The sequence below is a fragment of the Botrytis sinoallii genome (genome assembly GCF_014898435.1).
Source record: "Botrytis sinoallii strain Bc 23 chromosome Unknown BSIN_035, whole genome shotgun sequence".
NCBI lineage: Eukaryota > Fungi > Ascomycota > Leotiomycetes > Helotiales > Sclerotiniaceae > Botrytis > Botrytis sinoallii.
Window position 1 is genome coordinate 77,216 of NW_024066062.1, and position 22,477 is coordinate 99,692.

General features: G+C 42.5%; 8 protein-coding genes across 8 annotated transcripts; 7 read left to right on the plus strand and 1 right to left on the minus strand.

The window, feature by feature from the left end:
* Positions 1-1,318: 1,318 nt before the first annotated feature.
* EAF02_011731 (uncharacterized protein) lies at positions 1,319-2,302 on the plus strand (the record flags this gene model as incomplete). Its single annotated transcript, XM_038907778.1, has 1 exon — positions 1,319-2,302. The coding sequence occupies one exon, from the start codon at positions 1,319-1,321 to the stop codon at positions 2,300-2,302; it is 984 nt and encodes a 327-aa protein (XP_038752422.1).
* Positions 2,303-4,762: 2,460 nt separating this feature from the next.
* On the plus strand, positions 4,763-6,543 carry EAF02_011732 (uncharacterized protein; the record flags this gene model as incomplete). Its single annotated transcript, XM_038907779.1, has 2 exons — positions 4,763-4,908; positions 5,010-6,543. 2 exons carry the CDS (start codon positions 4,763-4,765, stop codon positions 6,541-6,543), a joined length of 1,680 nt encoding a protein of 559 aa, XP_038752423.1.
* A 931-nt stretch (positions 6,544-7,474) lies between these two features.
* On the plus strand, positions 7,475-8,406 carry EAF02_011733 (uncharacterized protein; the record flags this gene model as incomplete). Its single annotated transcript, XM_038907780.1, has 3 exons — positions 7,475-7,747; positions 7,830-8,087; positions 8,149-8,406. The coding sequence occupies 3 exons, from the start codon at positions 7,475-7,477 to the stop codon at positions 8,404-8,406; spliced, it is 789 nt and encodes a 262-aa protein (XP_038752424.1).
* Positions 8,407-8,965: 559 nt separating this feature from the next.
* EAF02_011734 (uncharacterized protein) lies at positions 8,966-10,562 on the plus strand (the record flags this gene model as incomplete). The annotated part of the gene is made up of 4 exons (XM_038907781.1): positions 8,966-9,126; positions 9,176-9,754; positions 9,806-10,252; positions 10,301-10,562. The coding sequence occupies 4 exons, from the start codon at positions 8,966-8,968 to the stop codon at positions 10,560-10,562; spliced, it is 1,449 nt and encodes a 482-aa protein (XP_038752425.1).
* A 560-nt stretch (positions 10,563-11,122) lies between these two features.
* EAF02_011735 (uncharacterized protein) lies at positions 11,123-13,987 on the minus strand (the record flags this gene model as incomplete). The annotated part of the gene is made up of 3 exons (XM_038907782.1): positions 11,123-13,363; positions 13,415-13,777; positions 13,829-13,987. 3 exons carry the CDS (start codon positions 13,985-13,987, stop codon positions 11,123-11,125), a joined length of 2,763 nt encoding a protein of 920 aa, XP_038752426.1.
* Positions 13,988-15,316: 1,329 nt separating this feature from the next.
* Positions 15,317-17,358, plus strand: EAF02_011736 (uncharacterized protein; the record flags this gene model as incomplete). Its single annotated transcript, XM_038907783.1, has 3 exons — positions 15,317-15,573; positions 15,709-16,197; positions 16,404-17,358. 3 exons carry the CDS (start codon positions 15,317-15,319, stop codon positions 17,356-17,358), a joined length of 1,701 nt encoding a protein of 566 aa, XP_038752427.1.
* Positions 17,359-17,862: 504 nt separating this feature from the next.
* Positions 17,863-18,840, plus strand: EAF02_011737 (uncharacterized protein; the record flags this gene model as incomplete). Its single annotated transcript, XM_038907784.1, has 4 exons — positions 17,863-17,940; positions 18,030-18,429; positions 18,494-18,516; positions 18,601-18,840. 4 exons carry the CDS (start codon positions 17,863-17,865, stop codon positions 18,838-18,840), a joined length of 741 nt encoding a protein of 246 aa, XP_038752428.1.
* A 724-nt stretch (positions 18,841-19,564) lies between these two features.
* On the plus strand, positions 19,565-20,651 carry EAF02_011738 (uncharacterized protein; the record flags this gene model as incomplete). The annotated part of the gene is made up of 5 exons (XM_038907785.1): positions 19,565-19,675; positions 19,773-20,010; positions 20,118-20,270; positions 20,322-20,347; positions 20,403-20,651. The coding sequence occupies 5 exons, from the start codon at positions 19,565-19,567 to the stop codon at positions 20,649-20,651; spliced, it is 777 nt and encodes a 258-aa protein (XP_038752429.1).
* Positions 20,652-22,477: the final 1,826 nt, after the last annotated feature.

Sequence of the window (22,477 nt, forward strand, 5' to 3'; positions counted from 1 at the left end):
GGAGACCCAGGTCAAGATATTTTTTTTCTCCATTCTCAAGTCACTGTGAAAGTTTGTCGGCTTTGCTGCCATCTAATACACGTGCTGTACCGTACTGGCCTTTCAACGATCCCAACTCAACATCTGACTGAACAAACAAGATTTTGCGGCTGGCTGCTTCCACAAAATAGGAGGATGAGATGATTCAATACCACAGTACCAAGCTTCCATTATCATTTCAAAAGATCTTGATAGAGAACTTACAAACTTGTGGCTAGGAAAGAAAACGGGTGGATGAGTGTTATAATGAAAAAATAGTATTCGGACATAAGCTTCTCGTACCCAGCTCGTGAAGTTTATAGAACACCATGAATATGGGCAATCGAGCGAGGTGAAGAAGAGTCATTGAAAGAAGGGGCGACAACAGTGACAATGAATGAGACGATGAAAACAATAGTCATGAAAGAAAGAAAAGCTTTGGCGGGCAGTAAAAATAAAAGAAGAACCATAGGAAGTTACACACAGTTATCTCTGAGGTTGTAGTGTGCAGTGTATAAGGCATTTAGGTTGTTAAAACTTTGTGGTCAAGACCTTATTGTCTTTCATTGTTGTGTCACACTTCGATAGCTACTGACTATACATACCTGAAAGATTGGATGAAGTGGAAAGTTACAGTGTGAAAGAAATAAGTGACATCATATGATAAAATAAAAGTGCATTGCTTTGATTCAATTAGATGTAGGCTTGGATAACATAGAAATGCCCAGGGCTATGAGATGAAAAAGAGGAAAGTAGGATTTTTGCAATGTAGCTTCTCTAGTAATTGTTGTAATGAGATCAGAGTAACAAAGACATTACCCGTGGAACGCTTGGCATTTTGTATGAGATCGTGAAATATTGCCAAGAAGCTTCATGCTCACACAATGGGCTCGGTTATTAAACGGATTGAGATGCTTGATCTGCGCTCACAAACCATATTCATCAAAGCACCTTTGCCCAGGGAGGGTATTGTTTGCATTGACAAGTTAAAGAGCTGCTTGTCGAAAGCTACCAGCGCCAAGCGTCTACCCGCCCGTATCACCGGTGTGCGCCAGCAGAATGAAATCGCAAGAATCATCAAGGAAATATCATAGCATTGATAGAATAAATTGGATATGTTGCCGACAGCATATCCACTGGTCAAAGGTGCATTAAGGCTGCCTTTCGGTGCGATTGCTTGGTTCTACCGCATAATCTTTCATTGATATCTCGCTTTTGACGCTGTGTAATACTTATATACGCGCGTGCTGCCCCTTCCACCTTTCTTGATTCGTCGGCCTTTCTCTTCTGTAACACGAAAATGGAGGACGAAAACCAAGCTTCCAACGTACAACTTCAGAGTTCTGAGCATGAAGAACTTATTGAAGAACGGTCCGAAGAGAAATCTCCAATCACTGAGGTTTGTGAGATTATTGCTCCTGGAACTTCAGGAAGTGTAACCCCTGAAGTCGAAACTCCAGAGGAAGATCTTTCTGATATTGACGCGCGGTCGGACGAAAACTCACCATGCAAAGAAACCTACGGCAGCGAGGTCACTCAGCATACTCCAGGTAGAGATTCTGCAGAAAACAAACGTCAGGAGAATGAGCTTCCCAATTCGCCCGATCTTGACTTGCAGCTTTCCACCACAGATATCCCTGAGGAACGACTTTCCGAGCCCAAAGTTCCTGGCGATTCCCTTGAGGTCGAAATCACTCAACACTCGGAGCATCTACTTGAGCCCGTTGAGATTGAGGTTCCTCAACTTCTGAGCCCCTCACCTGAATCCATCGAAATCGACATTCCAGAACGATCCGACTGTTCATCCGAGGTACCCCGGCTACCCGAGTTACCCGATAACGAACCTCAAGATCACAGTGGATCCGATGCAGACAACGAGTGTTCCGACGAAGAGCCCCTTGGAGCCCTCGGCGATTGGCAACTTCGTAAATTAGCAGAGAACGCGCTTGAAATTGCTTTAGATGTCTCTACTCCCAAAGCACTAGTGTCATCGATAAGCGACCCAAATATCTGCAAGCCCCGAACCCCGCTCCCCGAGCGCGTGTGGCGCCCATCCTCAACTGACGCCACGCGAGCAAACAAACCAAAATGCCCACCATGCGAACGAAAGAAGAAGAGATTTGATTGTTTGGGAAGTCCTCCTTGTAACGAGTGCAGCAAGAGGAATATGACGGCCGAGCAATGCTCTACGTTTGCATTTGTGAGACGACGAGGGAAGAAGAGGCTGCAAGATGATGATGGCATGGTTGCACAAAAGGGTGGGAAAAGAGGCAAGAGGAGATGAATATCATTTCCTAGAGTTACTGCTTGTGGAAGAGTTTCTTCCTCGAAGAAAAACAGAGTTGGGAAATGGAGCTGATAAATTTGGTAGCAGTGGCTGAAATTGGTAGATATTGAGCGTCAATATGGTTTATTAATGTCATGCTTAACCGAGAGACGGGCATTAATTGGTGGAAAATTTGTAACCCCGTTTCAATATTAAAGCCTTGTTATGCTTCTTTAAAATGCGGATGTCTTCCCTATCATATCTTTGACAGGTACGAGATGGATGCGGTCTGCGAAAGTAGGGCCGAGCAACAAGAAAATATGCCTAGTGGATTGTAAAGCGAGTGTGAGGGATATCGGAGATCAAAACCATGATATCAAGACCGTCAATTCGTTATTAAAAAGGCCCGATGGTATTTGTGCAACATGCAGAGTAGTACAAGTCCATGCAGCAGTATATTGAGCAGAAAAGAGTGCTGAATTTCATGTTTGCCGATTATCAAAACGGTGGGGGAGGTTTCAATTGGCTCTTGAAGAATGAATGCACATCTCGAAAAATTGTGCAGCAAACACTGCATGTAGACTTTGTGCCTCGAATCCGACAAATGGTGATACTGCATCGCAAAATAATGAATGAGCTTGAATGATGAAGTTTGGATCCCGAGGATGTGGTTCACCAATTCGAATTTCAGGGCTTCTATATCGCATCAAGTTCATGATATTCATGTGGGTATTTGGAATACCACTATGCATCATGCATGGCATCCTTAAAATACTCGCAGTCTGATCTGAGATATGCACAAACGAGGGGCGTTCACTTCTAGAAGCGCACGTATAATCAAATCATCGTCCACTAGACCAAAAGAGATTATGTAGTGTCGCAAATTCAGCCGTAGTCAAAAGTCTTGGGATAAGATTTTCTTGCAAGTTAAGTGAGATTGTGCCACTCATCAAGCACATTTAGACACTCCATGAGAATGGAAGCGAGTTTTAAGCCCAGTCATATCTCTTAGTAGAGAGTATACAAAGACGCCTGTAGATCTTCTACAGATTGCGGGCATCAGAAATTGAGTATCTGCATGGTTTTCCAAGCATCGCTCCTTCCGATGGAGACTTTCCCATTGGACCCTTTGTGAACCGAATTTTTGTGACGTGAGGAAAATGCTTCACCCCGTTTTATCCAAATTGAAGATTCATCGTTTCCTTGGTTGATATGTTATGTGTCGCGGTAACGTGATGATGACAATTGCTATGAAGAAATTGATGACGGGTAAGGCTGATTTTGGCGAAGACTTCCATGGCTCCTGGTCTTTCTAGAACGCAGGAACAAATGAAATTCTAAAGTCTCTTTGAAAAAACACACGAGATGCATGTTACAATCCTAAAGATGAGAGGAGGTAGTCTCCACTGAAGTGTGGCGTCCCCATGGGATAGACAAGATCTCAGCTTTCCGTGGGGGATTGTGGTGTTCCAAATGGGCTCGACGGTAAGGTTTAAAGAGCCTTGTTTTGGCTCAAGCCACATGATGTCTAAAACAGGCATTATTCGCGAATATTCTTGTTTTGAACGTATCACGCTTTTCAAATTCATCATACGATTTGGGGATTTTTGATGTTCCGGCTCTTCGGTTAGGTTCTCCGTGAGAAAGTGACTTAATAAGCGCTAGTTCCTGTATAAGAGGGGCGGCACCGTGTTGTAACCAATGAATGTTTATCGTTTGATCCACACTCCTTCCTCACTCGCCGATTCGCATAACAATACATTGAATAAGCCAAGTTTAGAGCTCTATGAAAGCTTCTAGAGAGGCACATTCTCACGTGTTGGATCCTGTCCATCTTCCACCTTCCTGGATACAAGTCTTGGCACGCCCACACAAAACCTTGCCCATGGCATCTGTCATTGGTCATTTAGTGGCGCAAATCCTTGTTATGCCATGTCCTGATTCGATAGTCAGTTCGCCGTTTTCTTCAATTTGAGAGAGGGGTACAGAGCTGCAAGCTGCACTGAAAAACGAGGGGATTGACCACTAAGATATATAAATGCTTGCTAAGTGTGACTGGAAGCTTGCTGATACATGCCGCACAATATAACGAATCTGGGTGTCGGTAAACTTCTTATACCGTTCACCTCCATTTACCCTTGACCAGAAGCCTGCGCATTATCCCGCTAATGTAAATTGCCCATGAAAACAATAAAACCGTGTCTGTTGTTGGCCGAGTCACCAGTCCAAGACGAGATTTCCCTTGTCGTTATTCTCGTGAATAATAACGGACCGACTCCTATCAATAACTGCGAGAATTTCCAGTTCATTCAAAAGACTCCAAGAAACAAAACCTTTTGAACTCTGAAGCAAATATCACAAAGAGTGGAAGGAAGAATTACAATACTACCCACACAAAACCTGACGAAATCCCGACGAGTATTCTTCCGGCTGTCGGTAAATTAATGCGGCAATTGTACAGGCTTCACGACAAAAGCAATGTCACTGAGGCTTCCATATCCAAACGTTTATAAATTTCTCAATAATTTTTCTGCCCCTGATCAAGGTTCTCCAGAACAAACATCGAGAAGTCAAGGGCTCAGAAAAAGCGGTCCGAGATCGAAGACGGGTTGTTCAACATGCAAGTAAGTCGAGTCAGAGTTGCGGATCCACTCCATTGGGATTTCTCCACTAGGAAATCTTCATCGGACAATCATCAGATCCGTAACTGACTAATACAATGTAGACAGCGACGTGTTAAATGCGACGAAACCAAACCACAATGTATTAGGTGTCAAAACCTCGGTCGCGAGTGTGGCGGATACGCTCCAGAGCAGATTGAAGATGTCTCCAAACAGAATGCAAACGCTCTTGTACCTATCCATCCACGACCGATGTCTGTGATGTCGTATACCCCTTCGGTCGCTATACATGGTGATCAACTCGAACGGCGGTATTTTCAAAGATTTTGTGACAAAACAGCAGCCGAGATCTGTGGTTCTTTTGATCCTACCTTTTGGACAGAGAAGGTTCCTCAACTCTGTCACCAAGATGCGCCCATCAGATATGCGACTATTGCCTTGGGAGCTTTGGCGAAGTCGTTGGAGGTCACATCTTCTCCAACTCGACTATCACTTTCGGGATTTCCTCAAATTGATCATCATCACTTAGATGAACACCACCGTTTCGCACTAAGGGAATACAGTAGAGCCATTGCTTCGTTAAGGATAATACTTTCCGATGGCAGAAGACATCTGAGAACATCTCTTACAGCGTGCGTACTATTTATGACCTTTGAATCTCTTCAGGGAAGCTACGAAGGTGCTTTGACTCATCTCAGAGGCGGTTCTCGATTGTTAGCTGATTGGAGAATTGCTCGAAGAGGGGGAAGTTCTCGCTTGTCGCACGATTCATTGTCCGAGATCCAGGATAGTCTAGTCGACGATTTGGGCCGCCTATTTGCCCGTCTAGATGTTCAAGGGCTTTTCATTCCACCACCATACCCTGTTCCAAATCTTCTTCAGGATGACATGGACATTCCAGACGAATTTGATAGTGTCCAAGAAGCTCGAGAAGTATGGGATTTCCTGATGGCCGCTATTGGTCAATTCCATACAAAGTATCTCATAAAGTCGCAAACCGAACCAGAGCAATTATCCACGCCATATTGGAACAGACTTCATAATCACTACACCACACAGCTACTTCGATGGCGAAAAGCTTTCCAATCCGTCCATGCCGAAGAAGCACACACTGGAAGTATTTCTGCCGATGGGACACATATGCTGAGCATCTATTATAATATCGCCACGATACTTGTTGCATCAAGTGTTCCACATACAGAGATGCTATATGACGAATACAACCATCTCTTTGCGGAGATTATATGCAAAGCTCAGATTTTACTTTCTAGTCCGGATGACCCGAGTAACACATCTCGCTTCACTCTCGACATGGGAACAATCCTCCCCCTCGTTATCACTGCAGTGAAATGTCGTGATCGACGAATTCGGCGTCAGGCCATAGCGCTGCTTTGGTCTAAAGCGAGGCGAGAAGGGCTTTGCTTTGACACCATTAGCGTAGCAAGGATCTGCGCATGGATTTCGAGTATTGAGGGAGAAGGTATCCAGGGAGATGACCAACCAATCCCAGAATCATCCAGATGGACGATTTCATACTTACATTTGAACTCTGAAGAACGATGGTTGGCGGTACAATTGACACTGAAACAAGGTGATAGCGGAAACCCACGGTACAGAGAAACGACATTTTCTTGGTAAGTGATGGATCATAGGAGTTAATTTTGAGGGCGTAACGAGGACCTACATGATTTTGGAAATGGCGTACGAAAATGTACAATGACACGGAATTCATTGATGTTACTAGACATCCTTCCAAGTTGATGAAACTTTCATCTCTTTACTCTGATGAATTATGATGTGGGAAGCAGCAAAACGGAACTGTCCGACCAAGGCGAAATGGAGTGAATGATTGGACTTGGTAATCTCCTTTCTTTGAATGATAATACTGGTATCTGACAAGTTATGAAATTGGAACTCAGTATGGTGCCATGGAGTTTAAATCTGGTTGGTACGAGGTGGCAAATATGAGGTAGCAATACTCAAGTTTGACTGTGTATATTATTGTGTAGTCTGATATCGAGCAAAGTTATTTCTTTTCAGCTTCTTAAGATTTCAGAAGAGACCGATTCTTTTAGTGATGGATTTCCGTTGAGCATTGTGCATGTAGATACCTGCACATTCGAAAGCAGGTACTTGTGATAGATGAATCGATTGGATGATCTCTCTCGAGAACAAGAGGGTAGGTAAGTGGTTAAAAACTCGACGATGTTGATTGATGGAGAGATTTACATCAAGGTGAATGAGTGAGAGAATATGTATATAATAGAAGGTTGCATTCAATAAACACTAGATGAGATGTAGAAACACACCTCCACCTGAAGGAAGGAGTGAACAGCACACGTGATTGCCCCTCTAAGAATGCCTGATCCTGACAAGTGCTTTCAATCAGGCACTCATGGACTTTTTTCATCAGAGCGCTAATCTACTTTTGGGTGACTAAATAATTGCTTAAGCGAAAAATATCCCACACTTGCAAATTCTAATCAATAATTTCGAAGTTCTTGATCTCCTAATCGTTCAACGCCCACCGACTTGCCAACCACCACCTAACGATCAATTCGATATCAATATGGCTGACGCACCAAGAGGCGGCTCACGAGGAGGTTTCGGCGACAGAGGCCGTGGAGGAGATCGCGGACGCGGACGTGGACGTGGACGTGGTCGCGGACGTGGAGGAAACAAGGACGAGGCAAAGGAATGGCAACCAGTTACCAAGCTGGGCCGTCTCGTGAAGGATGGAAAGATCAACTCCATGGAGGAGATCTACCTCCACTCTTTGCCAATCAAGGAGTACCAAATTGTTGATTTCTTCTTGCCAAAGTTGAAGGATGAGGTCATGAAGGTATGCGAAATTTACAAAAATCGCTTTTATGCGATTATGGTAATTTGGCAAATACGGATGCTGATGTGAATTTCGTCCACAGATCAAGCCTGTCCAGAAACAAACCCGTGCCGGTCAACGTACCAGATTCAAGGCCATCGTTGTCATCGGTGACTCTGAGGGACACGTCGGTCTCGGTATCAAGACCTCCAAGGAAGTCGCAACTGCCATCCGTGCTGCTATCATCATCGCCAAGTTGTCCGTTGTCCCAATTAGAAGAGGTTACTGGGGTACCAACTTGGGTACTCCTCACTCCCTCCCAACCAAGGAGAGTGGAAAGTGCGGATCCGTCTCTGTCAGAGTAAGTAACTTCTTGAAAATACCATGATTAATCTATTTACTAATTTTTCTCTCTTCTCCAGCTTATCCCAGCTCCCCGTGGTACCGGTCTTGTCGCTTCCCCAGCCGTCAAGCGTCTCCTTCAACTCGCAGGTGTTGAAGATGCATACACCTCCTCCTCCGGTTCGACCAAGACCCTTGAGAACACCTTGAAGGCTACTTTCGTCGCTGCTGCCAACACATACGGATACTTGACTCCTAACTTATGGAAGGAGACCAAGCTCATCAGAAGTCCTTTGGAGGAATTCGGTGATTCTCTCCGTGCCGGCAAGCGTTACTAGGTGTGTAGTGGGCTTGTGAAAATAATTCTTTAGTTTATGCAAATGGGTTTATATGGGGTTAAAAGCTAGGGTCTATAGCTATGTCTCAATGAACTGATTGCCTTCATTTTGATTGCATTGCTACTGTGATTGATTTGTTACATGATTTGAAGTATGGAAGTAAGGCGCAAACAAGCCGAAGAATTTCGATTAGGAAGACTGGAATGGCAGGTAGGAAGGATCCTTTGGAGTAAATACTGATGGGGAAGGAGTTCCTTGACAATTGTGGAAATGGAGGCATCACTAGTCTGCCACTGAGGAAAGAACCATTCAAAATCCCCCAACAATAAGAAAAGCCATCTTATCTCTCTTCCCTTCTCTTCCTTTCTTCTTTTCTCTTCAAACTTCTTCAATACAACTTTCGCTCGATGCAATTTTGGTAAATTTTGGTCCTCGTCTCTGTAACCTTCACTTCTGCACATCCATTGATGCAATTTTGGTCTTTGATACAGCCATAACTCCGTTTTACTTGCTTCAAGCAATTTCACGTTCTTTACAAAATCTTTTTTTCGTTGAAATCATGCCTTCACGTCGATTCGGGCGTCCTGCCATGGTCGTTGCTACACTTATTGCCTTTTCGGTTCTCATACTTGTATTCATTGGAGAGGGGTTAAAAGCATTTGTCCGCAAGGATGGTGTTAGCTTGGGAAAAAGAGATTTCACTCTCGGTCTTAATTGGCAGTAGGTATCAACCAGTCATTCTTTTACTCGAGCTGACGTTGCTTCATAGGACAACAATCTCTACGCCATCCACTGCTAGAAGTGAGATTTCGACATTGAATGATTGCTCGCCTTACTCTTTGAACACTCCAACATCTCTCATCATCGACCACATACGATCCCAAAAGCAAGCTATGGAGGAAGGATCTACCACTGTTTCTGCCATTCTTGCTCAAGGAACAAACACAGTCTCATTTGCTCTTCAAGGAAGATCTGATATGGTGTCCGTTATTCTAGCCAATATCAACAGCTTGGTGACACATCCTACTGGCGTTAGCAACACTGTTCGTGATGCTACAGGACTACTTGCTATTGCCATGGCAAAGTCAAGACCAAGTATCTCGAGCACATCAGTCCAATTAGCCTCAACTCCTACTGATCTTCAATCATTGGCCGCTTTTGAATTGTCGAAAAAAGCAGCAGCATACAATGTCCACCACGATTCTCATGGGGAGTCTTGTGATTGTGCAGCATGCATCTCTTCTCCGGCAGCTTCCATTCCAATAACAATAGCTCCTCCTCTTCCAACACATGAATTGATCGCTAGAGCTTTCGTGGCTAGAGCTGAAACTGTCACCGTTACTATCTCGTATGTGGATACACTCATACAATTTCTTGTTCTCATCTAACATTCTCATAGAGTATGCTCAGACTCGGCATCAAAGCCTTCGAACTCGACTGGGTCGGGTAATCAAAGTCTACCACCAGCATCAGGTTCAAATAATTCCTTACCATCTCCAGAAAGTTCAAACTCCACGTCATCGGGACCGAAGAATCCCTCGCCTGCATCTAACTCGACATCCTCGGGACCCAAGAACCCTGTACCGGGCTCAGATAACTCGAATGCAACGTCTCCTTCTAGACCAAATCCCCCTTTCACTAATAGCACCAACTCTGGAGCTGGTAGTGGAGGAGCTGGCAATGGAGGAGCTGGCAATGGAGGAGCTGGCAATGGAGGAGCTGGTAATGGGGGAGCCGATAGTGGGGGAGCTGCTGCTGGATCTGCTGGTGTTGGTACTGGTGGCGCCGCTTCTGCATCCGGAGCAGTGGCTAGTGCTGCTTCTCTATTCTCAGGCAACACTTCTCAGTAAGTCCATATATTCTCTCATTGCTATAAAGACTAACGTGTTACCAGACCAACGGGTAATGCCCAGTCAAGTAACAAAGGGAGCAAACCTTCAACCACGAGCAAATCTACACCGGCCGAAAACACCTCTCCTGCAACATCTGCAAGTATCAGTCCGCCGATTGCTAGCCAAGCGTCGGCTGCGTCAACTGGTATCGATAACAGTATCTTCGCCCTTATCACACCTGCTGTTTCGAATGTTGTTTATGTCATCTCGACTATTGGTCCTATAGCCGTCATGGTTGTTATGGGTCAGATATGGCTTCTGTGATTTCAGCTGCACCATTAATGTGGAGTTGAACTGATATGTTATTTCATCACTTGTATCACATAAATTAGTCAGTACATCATGGAAGACTTGTATTTATAGTGGCGTTAACCACAGATTATTCCGATTATGATGGATGATGGACGAATTTTTGGAACAGAATACATGGAAGTTTATAATTAATAATTCATAGTTAATAGATTAATAGAAGGTTGGGAATTCTTAATAGATGTCGTGTATCCAATTTCATCGTGATCGAATCTTAGGTTACGAGCGATGAGAAGTGAATTGGGGGAATATTAGTGTGTGTCGTGCTGTGGTTTGATTTCATATGTGAGGTATCAAGTATTGTAAGTATGTCGTCTGAAAAGGAATCGAGAAATCAGCTGTAAAATTAACACTCAAGATAGAAGTTTTGTAACACGTCGACTACAATGTTCCTTCGTACAAATAAATTTCGTGGTCAAAATTTCGTGCAGTATTAACTGAGAACCGTTTTGTGAAAGATCATCGAGTCACCGTAGCCATTTCTCTACTATTTCTCTACCATTCTATTTGCAATATTACCACTCTTCCCCCAACACCTGCCCAGGCAGCTCCACCTCCTTCTCCCTACTTGCTTCTTCCGTGATACTAACGTAAATCTCGAATTTTTCCAATCCCATGACCAATCTCCCCGCATTCTCACACTCTCTCTTGATATCTGCTCTCAGCTTTACCAAAGCATCGACTCCATCTACTGTTCCCGATCGAGAAACGGTATATGCAATTGGGAGTGGCACTGCGTCTTTGAGTCGGAAGGTTAGGGAGTCGGGATTTTTTCCGGGGATGGGACTGGTGTTTGCGGTGAAGGAGGTGAAGAATTGGGAGGTGGTGATTGCGGGTTTATCTGGGATGCCGAGGATGGATTTGGGATAGGGGGGGCTGAAGGGGCCGTTGGGTTGGAGTTGGATGCGGAATTGGATGGTTGGAGTTGGAGTTGGAGTTGGAGTTGGAGTTGGAGTTGGAGTTGGAGTTGGAGTTGGAGTTGGAGTTGGAGTTGGAGTTGGAGTTGGAGTTGGAGTTGGAGTTGGAGTTGGAGTTGGAGTTGCATTGGAGGGGGGATGTGTAGGAAAGCGGTGAGACTGAGGGGTAATTGGTGGGGATTGGGGTAATGCCGGATGATTGAAAGTCTGGGTGTGATGATTGAGTCTTGGTACTGGCATTGACGGTGGAACATGTGCTGAAAATGGGGAACGTTGAGATCGAGCCATGGTTCCAGGAGGAGCCATTGATGCTGATGCGTGGGTACAAGGAGGATATTGGTTCGAAGACGTAAGAGTGGATGCGAGAATTTGAGGAATGCGTTGAGAGTGCATGCTTTCATGGGTTGTAATTAGAGTAGGAGGCATCGCTGGTAAAGTCTGCGAACGGGGAGAATAGTTCGTACGCGGCGATGCTTGATGTGCGTATGACGCGAATGAATTATTCGGCTCATGGTGAAAGACAGCTGTCTCTGTCGATGAAAGGCTGGTCCGTGGTTGAGTGCGAATGCTGTTTGGCTGGAGAGACTGGGCTTGTATGAGTCGTTGTGACTGAGGATGATACGCAGATCCCAGGATGTGAGACCCTGCAAGTGATCGAATTAGGTGCGGACCCTGTTCTTGCTGATGGGTTTGGTGTTGTGGCATCTGCTGTTGTGGTATCTGCGGCTGTACCTTTTGTTCCGCAGGTATGGGATTTGATGTGGTATTTGCAAGTTCTGTTTGAGTTCTTGTGGGCTGTTGTTCTGTCAAGCGCGGTCGCTTGGCAGGTCTTTTTAGTAACGGAAATGATTCTGGTGACATTGGAACTTGGCCGATACTTTGGCTTCCCTCACATGGAACAGGATTGTCGTGAGACCTCTGGCTATTGATTTTAGCCATGTAATTTCGGAATGCTACATCATATGCATCGTTGGAACAAGGGCTTGAGCCGTCCTCTTGGTGAATAGATATAGCATCATTTGGTACACTATTCCGTTGTCGCTTAGAGAGTGCTACCGAGAGTTGGGGGCTTTCGGGGGTTGCATTGATATTGAAAGTAGAGACAATGGTTTCTGGTTGCTTGGCAATGAATATCCAGAAGCTATCCCAGATCATCTGTCTAGCTCTGAGAAGGTCGTCATCACTATTAATGTCAACAGTGACTCCAGGTAGCCAAGCGGCGTCAGGGAACGTGACTCTAATGATGCTAGACGTTCTCAAAGCCACCGATTTCCAGAAGATGGCTAAGTCATGATTACTGTCCCAGATCAGACTCATTGCATCACGAACAACTTTTCGACCGACTTTGTTTGGGGTGAGCACAGTTATCTGTGCACAGGCTTTGAACTTTTGGGTATGGTGTGAAAGTAAAGCTTCGGAAGAGTAGTTGATACGCTTCGAGTCCTTTAAGAATATGACTTCAGCCATGAAACCATCTCGTGAAGGACTGGACTGAGAAATTGAAGTCGTATCCAACGGTTGTGGAACCTGGCTATCAGGAATATCGGACCCAAAATTGGGCAAACCATGACAGTAAGAGGCAGAGAAATGATATGTCTCATCTGTAACATTTAGTGAAGTATCTCCCAGTACCGGTTGAGCTTGTTCTGAGTCAAGGTGTTCCAACTTCACTCGAGACACTGTCTTATTCTCTTCAACTAACTCTACAGGTTCATCGGGGTCAGCTTTGATGAGGGGTTCGGTAGTGGTGATCATTTCGGAGCTATTCTGCCTTCCTTCCAGTAATGGGCTCGGGGCTGCGACAGATAGCTCAGTTATCACACTGTTGGATTCCGAAACCTATGGGATTGGTGAGTTCAACATTTGAAAAGAAGAAGAAAAACGTAGTACCTTTGCAGGAATATCGTTCGGTACTTCAACCACAGGTACTTCTTTGTTGGTGATCTTGATTCTGTTTCGCATGATGATGATTTGATTGTTCCAAGCGTTTTGGAAAGCTGCGCTCTTGACCAGACGATTTTCTTCATTGTACATCAATATACCATTTGATATCCATTGAGAAGTTGAGAGGATCAATTTTTTGCATCGGTGAATCATTTGTGCTCTGCAATCTTGATTATTTGGCAATTCCCCGTTTCTGAATATGTAATCGACAAGTTCATTGATCTGATCACCCTGGTCGATCTGATAGAGGTTGCGCATGTGTAAAAAGCGATATACCACTAACTTGACCATATTTGGCCAGGGGTTGTTCTATGAAGAGATCAGTAGGTCATCATAAATAGAACGCTGGCCTACAATTACTCTTCGAAGCCACAGGAAATCTATAGTTGAAAATTCTTCTTTCAATGATTCATTATTTGGCATCTCCAATAGCATAACATGCAATCGAAGATTTGGTTGATGGGGTTCCATGGACCTAGGAGATCCGCCTTTATTGTTTGAAATTGCGCTTAGATCCATAGTCAATTGAATGGGAAACGATTCTTGAATGGATGGCTCTTTGCTTTCTTTTTTTTAAAAAAAAAATCTGAATGGATACAACGATGGGATGATTCATGTCAGTAAGCGACAACAGACTGGGTATTAACAACAAACAAAGTGCGGGAAATTATGCAACACAATATGCAGAAGAAAGTCGCCACAATATGCAAAGGTATAAATTTTGAGCCCTCCACTTGACCACTCAAAATGTATAGGGCTCTATGAATCACTAGAGTCAGATTGCATGATCTGAAACTACCTTTTCCTTCATGTAAAATCCCAAGCTATGAATCAAATTGATCTTGGGCCATGCACTCTCCTGTTCAGACACCTAGGATTGAATCAATCACTCGATCATTGGAGTCAAATTGCACAATGCGCAGCTCGAATTGTGTGAACTGAATGATATGAAAACTGTTGACTTCTTCCTGTTGATACTTCCATCATGAAGAAGATCGACGGTATGAAGGCCAACCTCATTCGCCCAAGGACGTTGTCAACAGATGCTGTACATGTACTGATATCTTCCCATGCAGGGTAGCATAAAATATCGAATAGTTCACATTGTAAGATCCAAGTGAAGTTCAGGGGCAAGGTCAGTCTCAAGAGTTGGATTCTCTTTGATCTCATGCATCGTTGGTGGCATACATACTGCGACACAAACTGCATGTCAAGTGAAAATGAGTGGTGGAACATGTGCCTAGTAGATGGATATCTTCTGTTACCTCGCAGCTTAGGTAAGCTGGAGCTGCCAGGCTGCCTGCCACAGTGGCTCAAATCCATGTTGCCCAGCCACACTTATATCATTGCAGGTGTGGTGGAGCTCCCGAGTCAGCACTGACTTCATTAATTGAAGCTCTCTCGGCTCTGTCGCTCCTTCAACTTCGTCAAACCTTCTAATAAGTCCTGAGCCTCCTTTATCAAATGGTTGAACAAGAGTGGAAAGTCTTTAAGGATTTTAGTTGCTCATTGAACCCTTTCATTTCATTGGACTATAGGGGTTCCATCGGATTAGGCCAATGCGAACCAAATAAGAGATGGTCGAGCTCCTCTAGTCCACCAGTCCTAAGCTTGCAAATAACTTGAAGACCTGAAACTAACTTCTCCGGCTTCAAGTGTTTCCGCGACCCACTGAGAAGATGCTCCGCTTTGATCGTCCTCAATACTGTACGGAGTAGGTGATTGTAGGTGCTGCTACGAGCGATGTTCCCTTAGCTTCTTTGGTTGTTGGTTCGGTACTTTACCTCTCTTTCATTAGATGCATTCAAGATTTCAGATTTCGCGTTGTGTTCATCTTGAGCCTTTACCATGGTGTTTAACAATGCTTCTGCGGTGACAATGTTTCCTTCGTTTTTGAGGTTGCAGGATTACAACGTCAATGGGCTTCTAATTACAATTACCTTGATCTTAGGTATTGGGCTAGCGATATTGTTTAGCAGGCCTGGCCGCAAGGACGAGGAGGGCACAAAAGGGACTGAACCTCCTGAGGTCAAATCAAGGATTCCACTATTTGGGCATTTGATCGGTATGCTGAAGGGACAAGTTGGCTACTTCCAGACGTTAAGGTATGAGATTAGCGCAACTACATCAAAGGGCCTGCGGGGTACTCTCGAGAAAGTTGCTACTTGGCCCTTTGATCTCTACACGAAGCTATCCACCCCCTTCGATGAACATTCACTTACCATTTATCTCCATTACAGTTCCAAGCACCCTCTTTATTCGGTCTTCACGCTTAAGATATTCGCCGCACGTATCTACGTTATCTGCGAACCTTCGCTAATTCAAGCTGCATATCGAAACACGAAAGCGTTTGATTTTACTACATTTGTTGTTGATTCTTCGAAACGTGCGTTCAATATTGGCGAGCATGGAATGAAAATAATCCGCGGGGAAACTTCACCAGATTATGACCCGAAAGGGCCGTTTTTAAATGGGAATAACGGGACATCGTACCTGAACGAGAATCATGGATTGATGGTAGAATACTTAGGACCCAGTGGGAGTCTGCTAGAATTGAACAAAGGAGTTCTGAGTGCTGTTGCTGATATCCTCAACCAGCTTGATCAGAACTCTGGGATAGTATCCCTCTATAAATGGATTAGAGATACCCTTACGTTGGCTACTTCTGCATCTCTTTACGGGCCACACGATCCCGTGAGTGCTAATCACAGCCTCATAGATTCTCTCTGGTTAGCAATAACATCCCCAGCCAGGGTCCAATTGTCCGTACTGAATCATTTCTATGTGTCGAATAAATTCCCTATATTCTATTCATTATGTGCTTTCATGTGTATTGCAATACCAGATGAACTTGGGATATCTAATTTTTGATCTATTCATTCGGACTATTGGACACCCTGCCCCCAGACTTGTAAGTCAGTGCTGATCTTGCCAGGGACTTCGAGGAAAACATGACAATGCTTATGCTTGAATTTCTTCCTACATTTATTTGCCCGAAAGCTTATCATGGCCGTAGAGCCATCAAAACTGCCTTTGCATCCTACTATGCTTCATCGCATCATATGTCCGCCAGTACACTCATCAAATCACGATTAGAGTGCTCCCAGAAATGGGGTCTCACGGCCGAGGAGATTGCGAACATCGAAATCTCTACGCTTTTCCTCGCGACAACCAATTCAGCACCAACATGTTTTTGGTTACTTGTTAACGTTCTTTCAGATCCGGCTTTGATATCTTCCATTCAGACCGAGATCTCCAATATCATATCGAAAAATATAGATGAGGATGGAATAGAAGAATGTGTCATGGACATTACTCTGTTCCAATCCCGTTGTCCTATATTAATGTCGTGCTTTCGTGAGACGCTTCGTTTCGCTGATGCGGCAACATCTGTCCGATCCATCGCCCAAGATGTAATCCTCACATCATCAACCTCTCAATCGTCGTTTTTGCTTAAAGCTGGAAACGTCATACAACTCCCTTCTGGCGTCACTCACAATTCGCCATCAATCTGGGGGCCAGACGTTAATTCATTCAATCCGTTTCGATTCCTACCAAGTACCATTGCAAAACTAGGAAAAGAACAGAAGAAACTGCAAACACAGGGGTACTTTCCCTTTGGTGGTGGAAAGCATTTATGCCCAGGACGACATTTTGCCACAACTGAAATCCTTTCACTTGTTGCTGCTATTATTATGGGATTTGATATCTACGGTTCAAGTGTGCCGGATAGAGCGTTTCAAAAGCTGGGCACGGCGGTTAGGAAACCTAAAAATGATGTTGAAGTCAACATGAAGAGAAGAAAAGGTTGGGAAAATGTCAAGTGGAGATTCAATGCTCAGGGTGATGTTGATTTTGAGGCTTTGGTGGGAGAGAAGACTGATGCCTGAGTCGCGAAGGTTGTCTTGCTATATATTGAGATATATCACTTCGTTAAGAGATTTTGAGACTAGCTATAATTCCCAGGTTAGTATGAATCGCAATCCAACAAAGATCGTTTCGTGTCCTGAATTTGTTTTGTACACTGAATCTTTTCGACATGTTATATATTCTTAGACGCGATTAGAACTCCCGAGCTATAATGGTGAACAGCAGCTCAATATACTATCGATACTTGCTACGTCAGCTATACATCTTCATCTATTTCCCCGTGAGCCAGTGGTTTGTCGTTGCAGATTATGTGTCTCATTATCTCCGTCTGGTCCAGTGAATGATGCGTGTGGGATGTTGCTTTTGTCCATCGATTAACTGTGTATCTTAGAAACCCGAGCTATTTACAGTAATCCTTAACAATCCTGCCTTTTCTGATAATCTACCTACCTCTGGCTTTCCTTTATTTTAATACACCGATTGAAACACACCCATTATCAAGTTAATCAGCGTCTTCCTGCAAAATGCGTCCTCTTGATCTCAGCGTCTTCGCCGGTATTCTTCTCTTCTTTGGCAGATTCCATCTCGTGGCGACTGGCGCGGTTTTTTTTTGAGCCCTATGCTAAAATTGCTCAAGTAAGCTTCACCTAGAATTCCGGTCAAACTCTGCAAACTAAACTTGGCCCTTTAGTTCCGAGCCACAGTAATTGTACCCAAAGTACCAACAGTCCTCCAAGCCACTGGAATCCAATCATTCTGGCCCGCAATCGAGCCTGCAAACAGCAATTCCATTTTACAAATTGTATACGCCAATGGAGGAAATACGCTCGGCCGATGGTCGTTTTTTGAGTATTTCCAGCTTGGAAATGCATCAGCTGGAGGTGAAAGGATTCATGGGAAGAATATTAATGTTTATCCGGGAGATCTGATCTCGAATGGGTTTATCTCGATGGATTCATCTGAGCAGTGGAAAGGTCCGACAAAGTCTTATAAATGGTTTGTTGAGTGGAGCGTTAGAAGAGGTGCGGAGGGACTGGCGAATGGGGAAATAAATTTTATGGGAAATCAAACAGTCGATCTTTCACCATATCGTGAGTTGGTTCTTCTTTGGTCGAAAATAGTGTGGGTATGCTTTGACTAACACGGAACGATCAGCCGACATAGGAGACTTTACACAAGTGCGTAGCATTTATATCGACCCTCTTACTTTCTTTCTTTCATTTCAACTTGACCTGTTCACAAAATCAACTAACGCTCCTCAGGCTATCCTCGCAACCGAACTCAACCGCGCCGCAAAGTGGGAAATGGGTCCTCTAAATTGGAAAAATGTCCTAATTCAAATCGAACGCACAACAAATACGGATTGGTGTAGTGTTGATAAACTTATACTCAGCAATGTTACTCTTAGTAACATAGAAGCTGTTAGAGTGTTTCCGGCAATTACAGGCATGACTTGCTTTTTTAAGGGGTTTACTGTTATGGATTCTACGGTTTCGGCGTAGAGGTTGGAGATAGTGAGGATGGGACTCGGGAGGCGCAATGGGGGTTATCTCGATGGATGCTGTTCGGTGAGATGTTCGCTTTGGGGTGTGGGCATATGGGAAGTTCTGGTTTATTGGTCATGATATGAACATATGGAAATTGAAGGGAGATAGATGATATATTGACAGTGTAGTTAAATACATGCTGCTATCGGTCCCCGACAAACGATATCTATTAACTATTTTCCAAAATCACTACCTAGAGTAATCACAATTTGACAGTTTTAACCGTCCGTAATGATTCAATCAGATTCAGCCGCTAGATATGGTTTGAAATTGGCATGGTGCTGTTCAGAACAATATCTGGGGGGCTTGGTAGCCTCGAAGGGGTACCGATCTGACATCTCAAGCCCATTCATAACATTGGTCAAGTAGCATAACAGGTGGGGAAAATATCTCAGGGATGAGTCACTGAGATGCTGCTGATGGCATGGTACATTCATGCGAGTTTTGCTGGGGGTCGATTATACGATTTTCGTAGAAGCACTTTTGTTCGCTTGTTGACAAACTCTTGTTGGAATATTTGCGATATTTCGACTGCAAGACCAACCTCCGATCTCTACCTCACAAAGACTATTAGATATCCTCTATTGTTAGTTCTAATCAAGCAAGGAACGTTGGAATTCATCTTCGATTTGTGATCTGGTTTATCCGTATTGCTTTTTATCTATTCATTCTTATCATTATGTTTTCCATTCTTGCTCCTCTTCTTTTTCTTTTACTTATCCTTACTCTCATCGACCATACAGGCGCAAGCGCGGTATTCATCTTCACATATGGCGGGAAAATAACACGGGTATCTATTCCTTCTCCTTTCCCAGCGATCAATATTCCTTCCCCTCTTCCGAATTGTTGTCCTTTAGTGCTTCCACTAATATCTTACCCTTTAATAGTTTCAAGCAACCCTCCAAGTACCCTCCCCACCAACAGCGCTACAAGGCCATAGCCCAGATTGGAAGATCCAGGCAACCTGGGCAGGCATGCAACCCGCAGATCAAAGTTGCGTTCTGCAAAATGTTGTTGGGAATGCGGGGGGTCAGGTGGGGCTTTGGAGTCATATACCTAGTTTTTATCACGGGGCGACGAAGCCTAGTTGGACGGAGATTTATTTTGAGAAGAGACAACCGAAGGGTAGGTTATTTTTTCTTCTGTTACTGAGGGGTTGAGGAGAGTGGAGAAGGATAACAGATATGCATACTTAGATTGGTCACGATGAAGACTAATATTTCAACAAATAGTCTATCCAGGTGATCAAATAACAAGTCTCTGGACTCTTGATGAACTCTCCAATAAATGGCTCGATACATGGTCAGTCATGCCCGGTCGAATCGGTGCATCAAAAGGAGAAGTATCATATGGTGGGAACTACACTTTCGATGGCTCCAAATTTGGTATGTTTCCAATCTTCCAACTGCCCGTAATTAGTGCTAATAATCTATCAGAACCCAAAGTCCCAGGCATGACAGAGGTAACTGCACTTTTAGATCCAAGCTTCGAAACCTTAACTGATGTTGATTGTATAGGCCTTGCTAACACTTGAGCATGTGGGACTTGGTAATGGCATCGACCCTGGCTGGGGTTCCGGAGCGGTAACATTCACAAATATTCTGATTGAATCGGTATCGACAAAGGATTGGTGCAATCATGAGAATCCGCAAACTTGGCATCCACAAGGTGTGAAGATTCTGGATGTATCCACACCTTTCATTTCGACTGTCAGAAATGGGAAAAAAACATGTTATATCCCTTGGCTTGTTATCGATTCGAATTAAGATCGTTGGAATGGAGTTTAGAAAATGGAGAGGAATTTGGGGAGGAGAGCGACAGAGGTTCAAAGTTCTATCTGTTTTGATTATTTCTGCACAGAATGCAAATTTCAGACACAACGTCTCGAACATGTATCAGTATAGCTTAAAAATACCATGCCTGTGAACTACAAGACTTTATGGCTCTGGTATGATGATTAGAATACCGAATTCTGTAGGATTGCAACTCTATTACTAGTCTCAGCTAAAAGAGATAGGAAAGCAGTTTAAGGGCTAGTTTGGATGTACAAATCTGCATTGGATCTGCTAAATATTCTGCTCTTTTTGAAAACAGATTTTGAATTTATATTTGAATATCAAATTACAAATTCCATCAAATAATCCGCATTTCAATGAATTTAATATATTTCAAGGTGGGGAGGAGATAGATTACTTTAAAATGATATTAAATAATCTACGTTTTTTATTAAATTTGTATAGAAAAACAAGGGTGCAAATTGAAAACGAGAATTAGAAAAAGCAATTCTTGTTTTCAATCTGATAAATAATCCGTGTTTTTATAGGCTTTTATAGGTCTTTCATTCTATATTTATATAGTATTATAATGATATTAGTGCTTTAAATATCTAAATTTATAGGGTATCTTTATTTTTCTTCAAATTGTTTTTGATTTCGATTTAGATTACTTTACATTTCTATTCCCTATATACTAGAATATATATAATTTAGTTTAAAAATAGATTCTTCAATATTCTTTTTATTATAGCTTTAGATTCTATTAATAATTTAGATTATAAACTGCCTTTTTTTTATTCACAATGAGTGATGATGAGGTTAATAATTCTGAATAATTTATTCCTATTTTGATTTATAATTTAACTGCTGTTATTGGCTTTTTTTATTGTACTTCAATTTCGAAAAAAAGAATTGGTACTTTTAGTGAATTTAAAATACAATCTCTTTTTGATTCTAAACACTTTTAATATTGTTAAGAACAATTGTGTATACCTTTATATACTTTTTGACTTTTGATCGAATTTTGTTACGAAAAAACAAAGCTATAACATTTTCAATATACTTCAATTGATCAAAAGCTATATGTATTTCTTTATATTGTAAACTAGCATGGAACTATACATAATACAGCTGAAGCCTTTTCTCATTCTAAAAAAACAATTTATAGATACAAAAAACACCTTATATAAATCTATTTATTAATTTATTCTAATATACTTTAAAATAGTTTTATTAAGTTTTAGATATTATAATAATATTATACCTATTAGTAGTAAAGCTACCGGATCTAACTATACAATTCGCTCTTTTTCAAATAATAGAAAATGAAAAATATTATATATATTTTGCAAATTGCCTAGGAGCTCTTGATAGCACCTTTATTCCAGCAACAATATCTTTCGAAAATCGATCTGCTTATTTTAATCGAAAAGAATATATTATATAAAATGTTTTTATAGTAATTACTTTCAATTTACAATTCTGTTATATATTAGTCGATTAGAAAGGTTTTGCAAATAATCAAAAGGTGCTTTCAGATACTTTGATTTCAAAAGATTTACGAATTCCAGAAGGTTATTATTATTTAGGTAATATAGGATATATAAATACTAAGCAGATTCTTATTCCATTCAAAAGGGTAAGATATTATTTATAAGAATAATTGGAATTCAATAAAATATTCAAAATATTAAAAGAACTTTTTAACCTTCAATATTCTTTTTTACAAAATGAGATTAAGAAAATTTTTGGAATATTCAAAATGCACTTTTCATTTTTAATATAATAATAAAAATACTTATATACAATTTAAATAT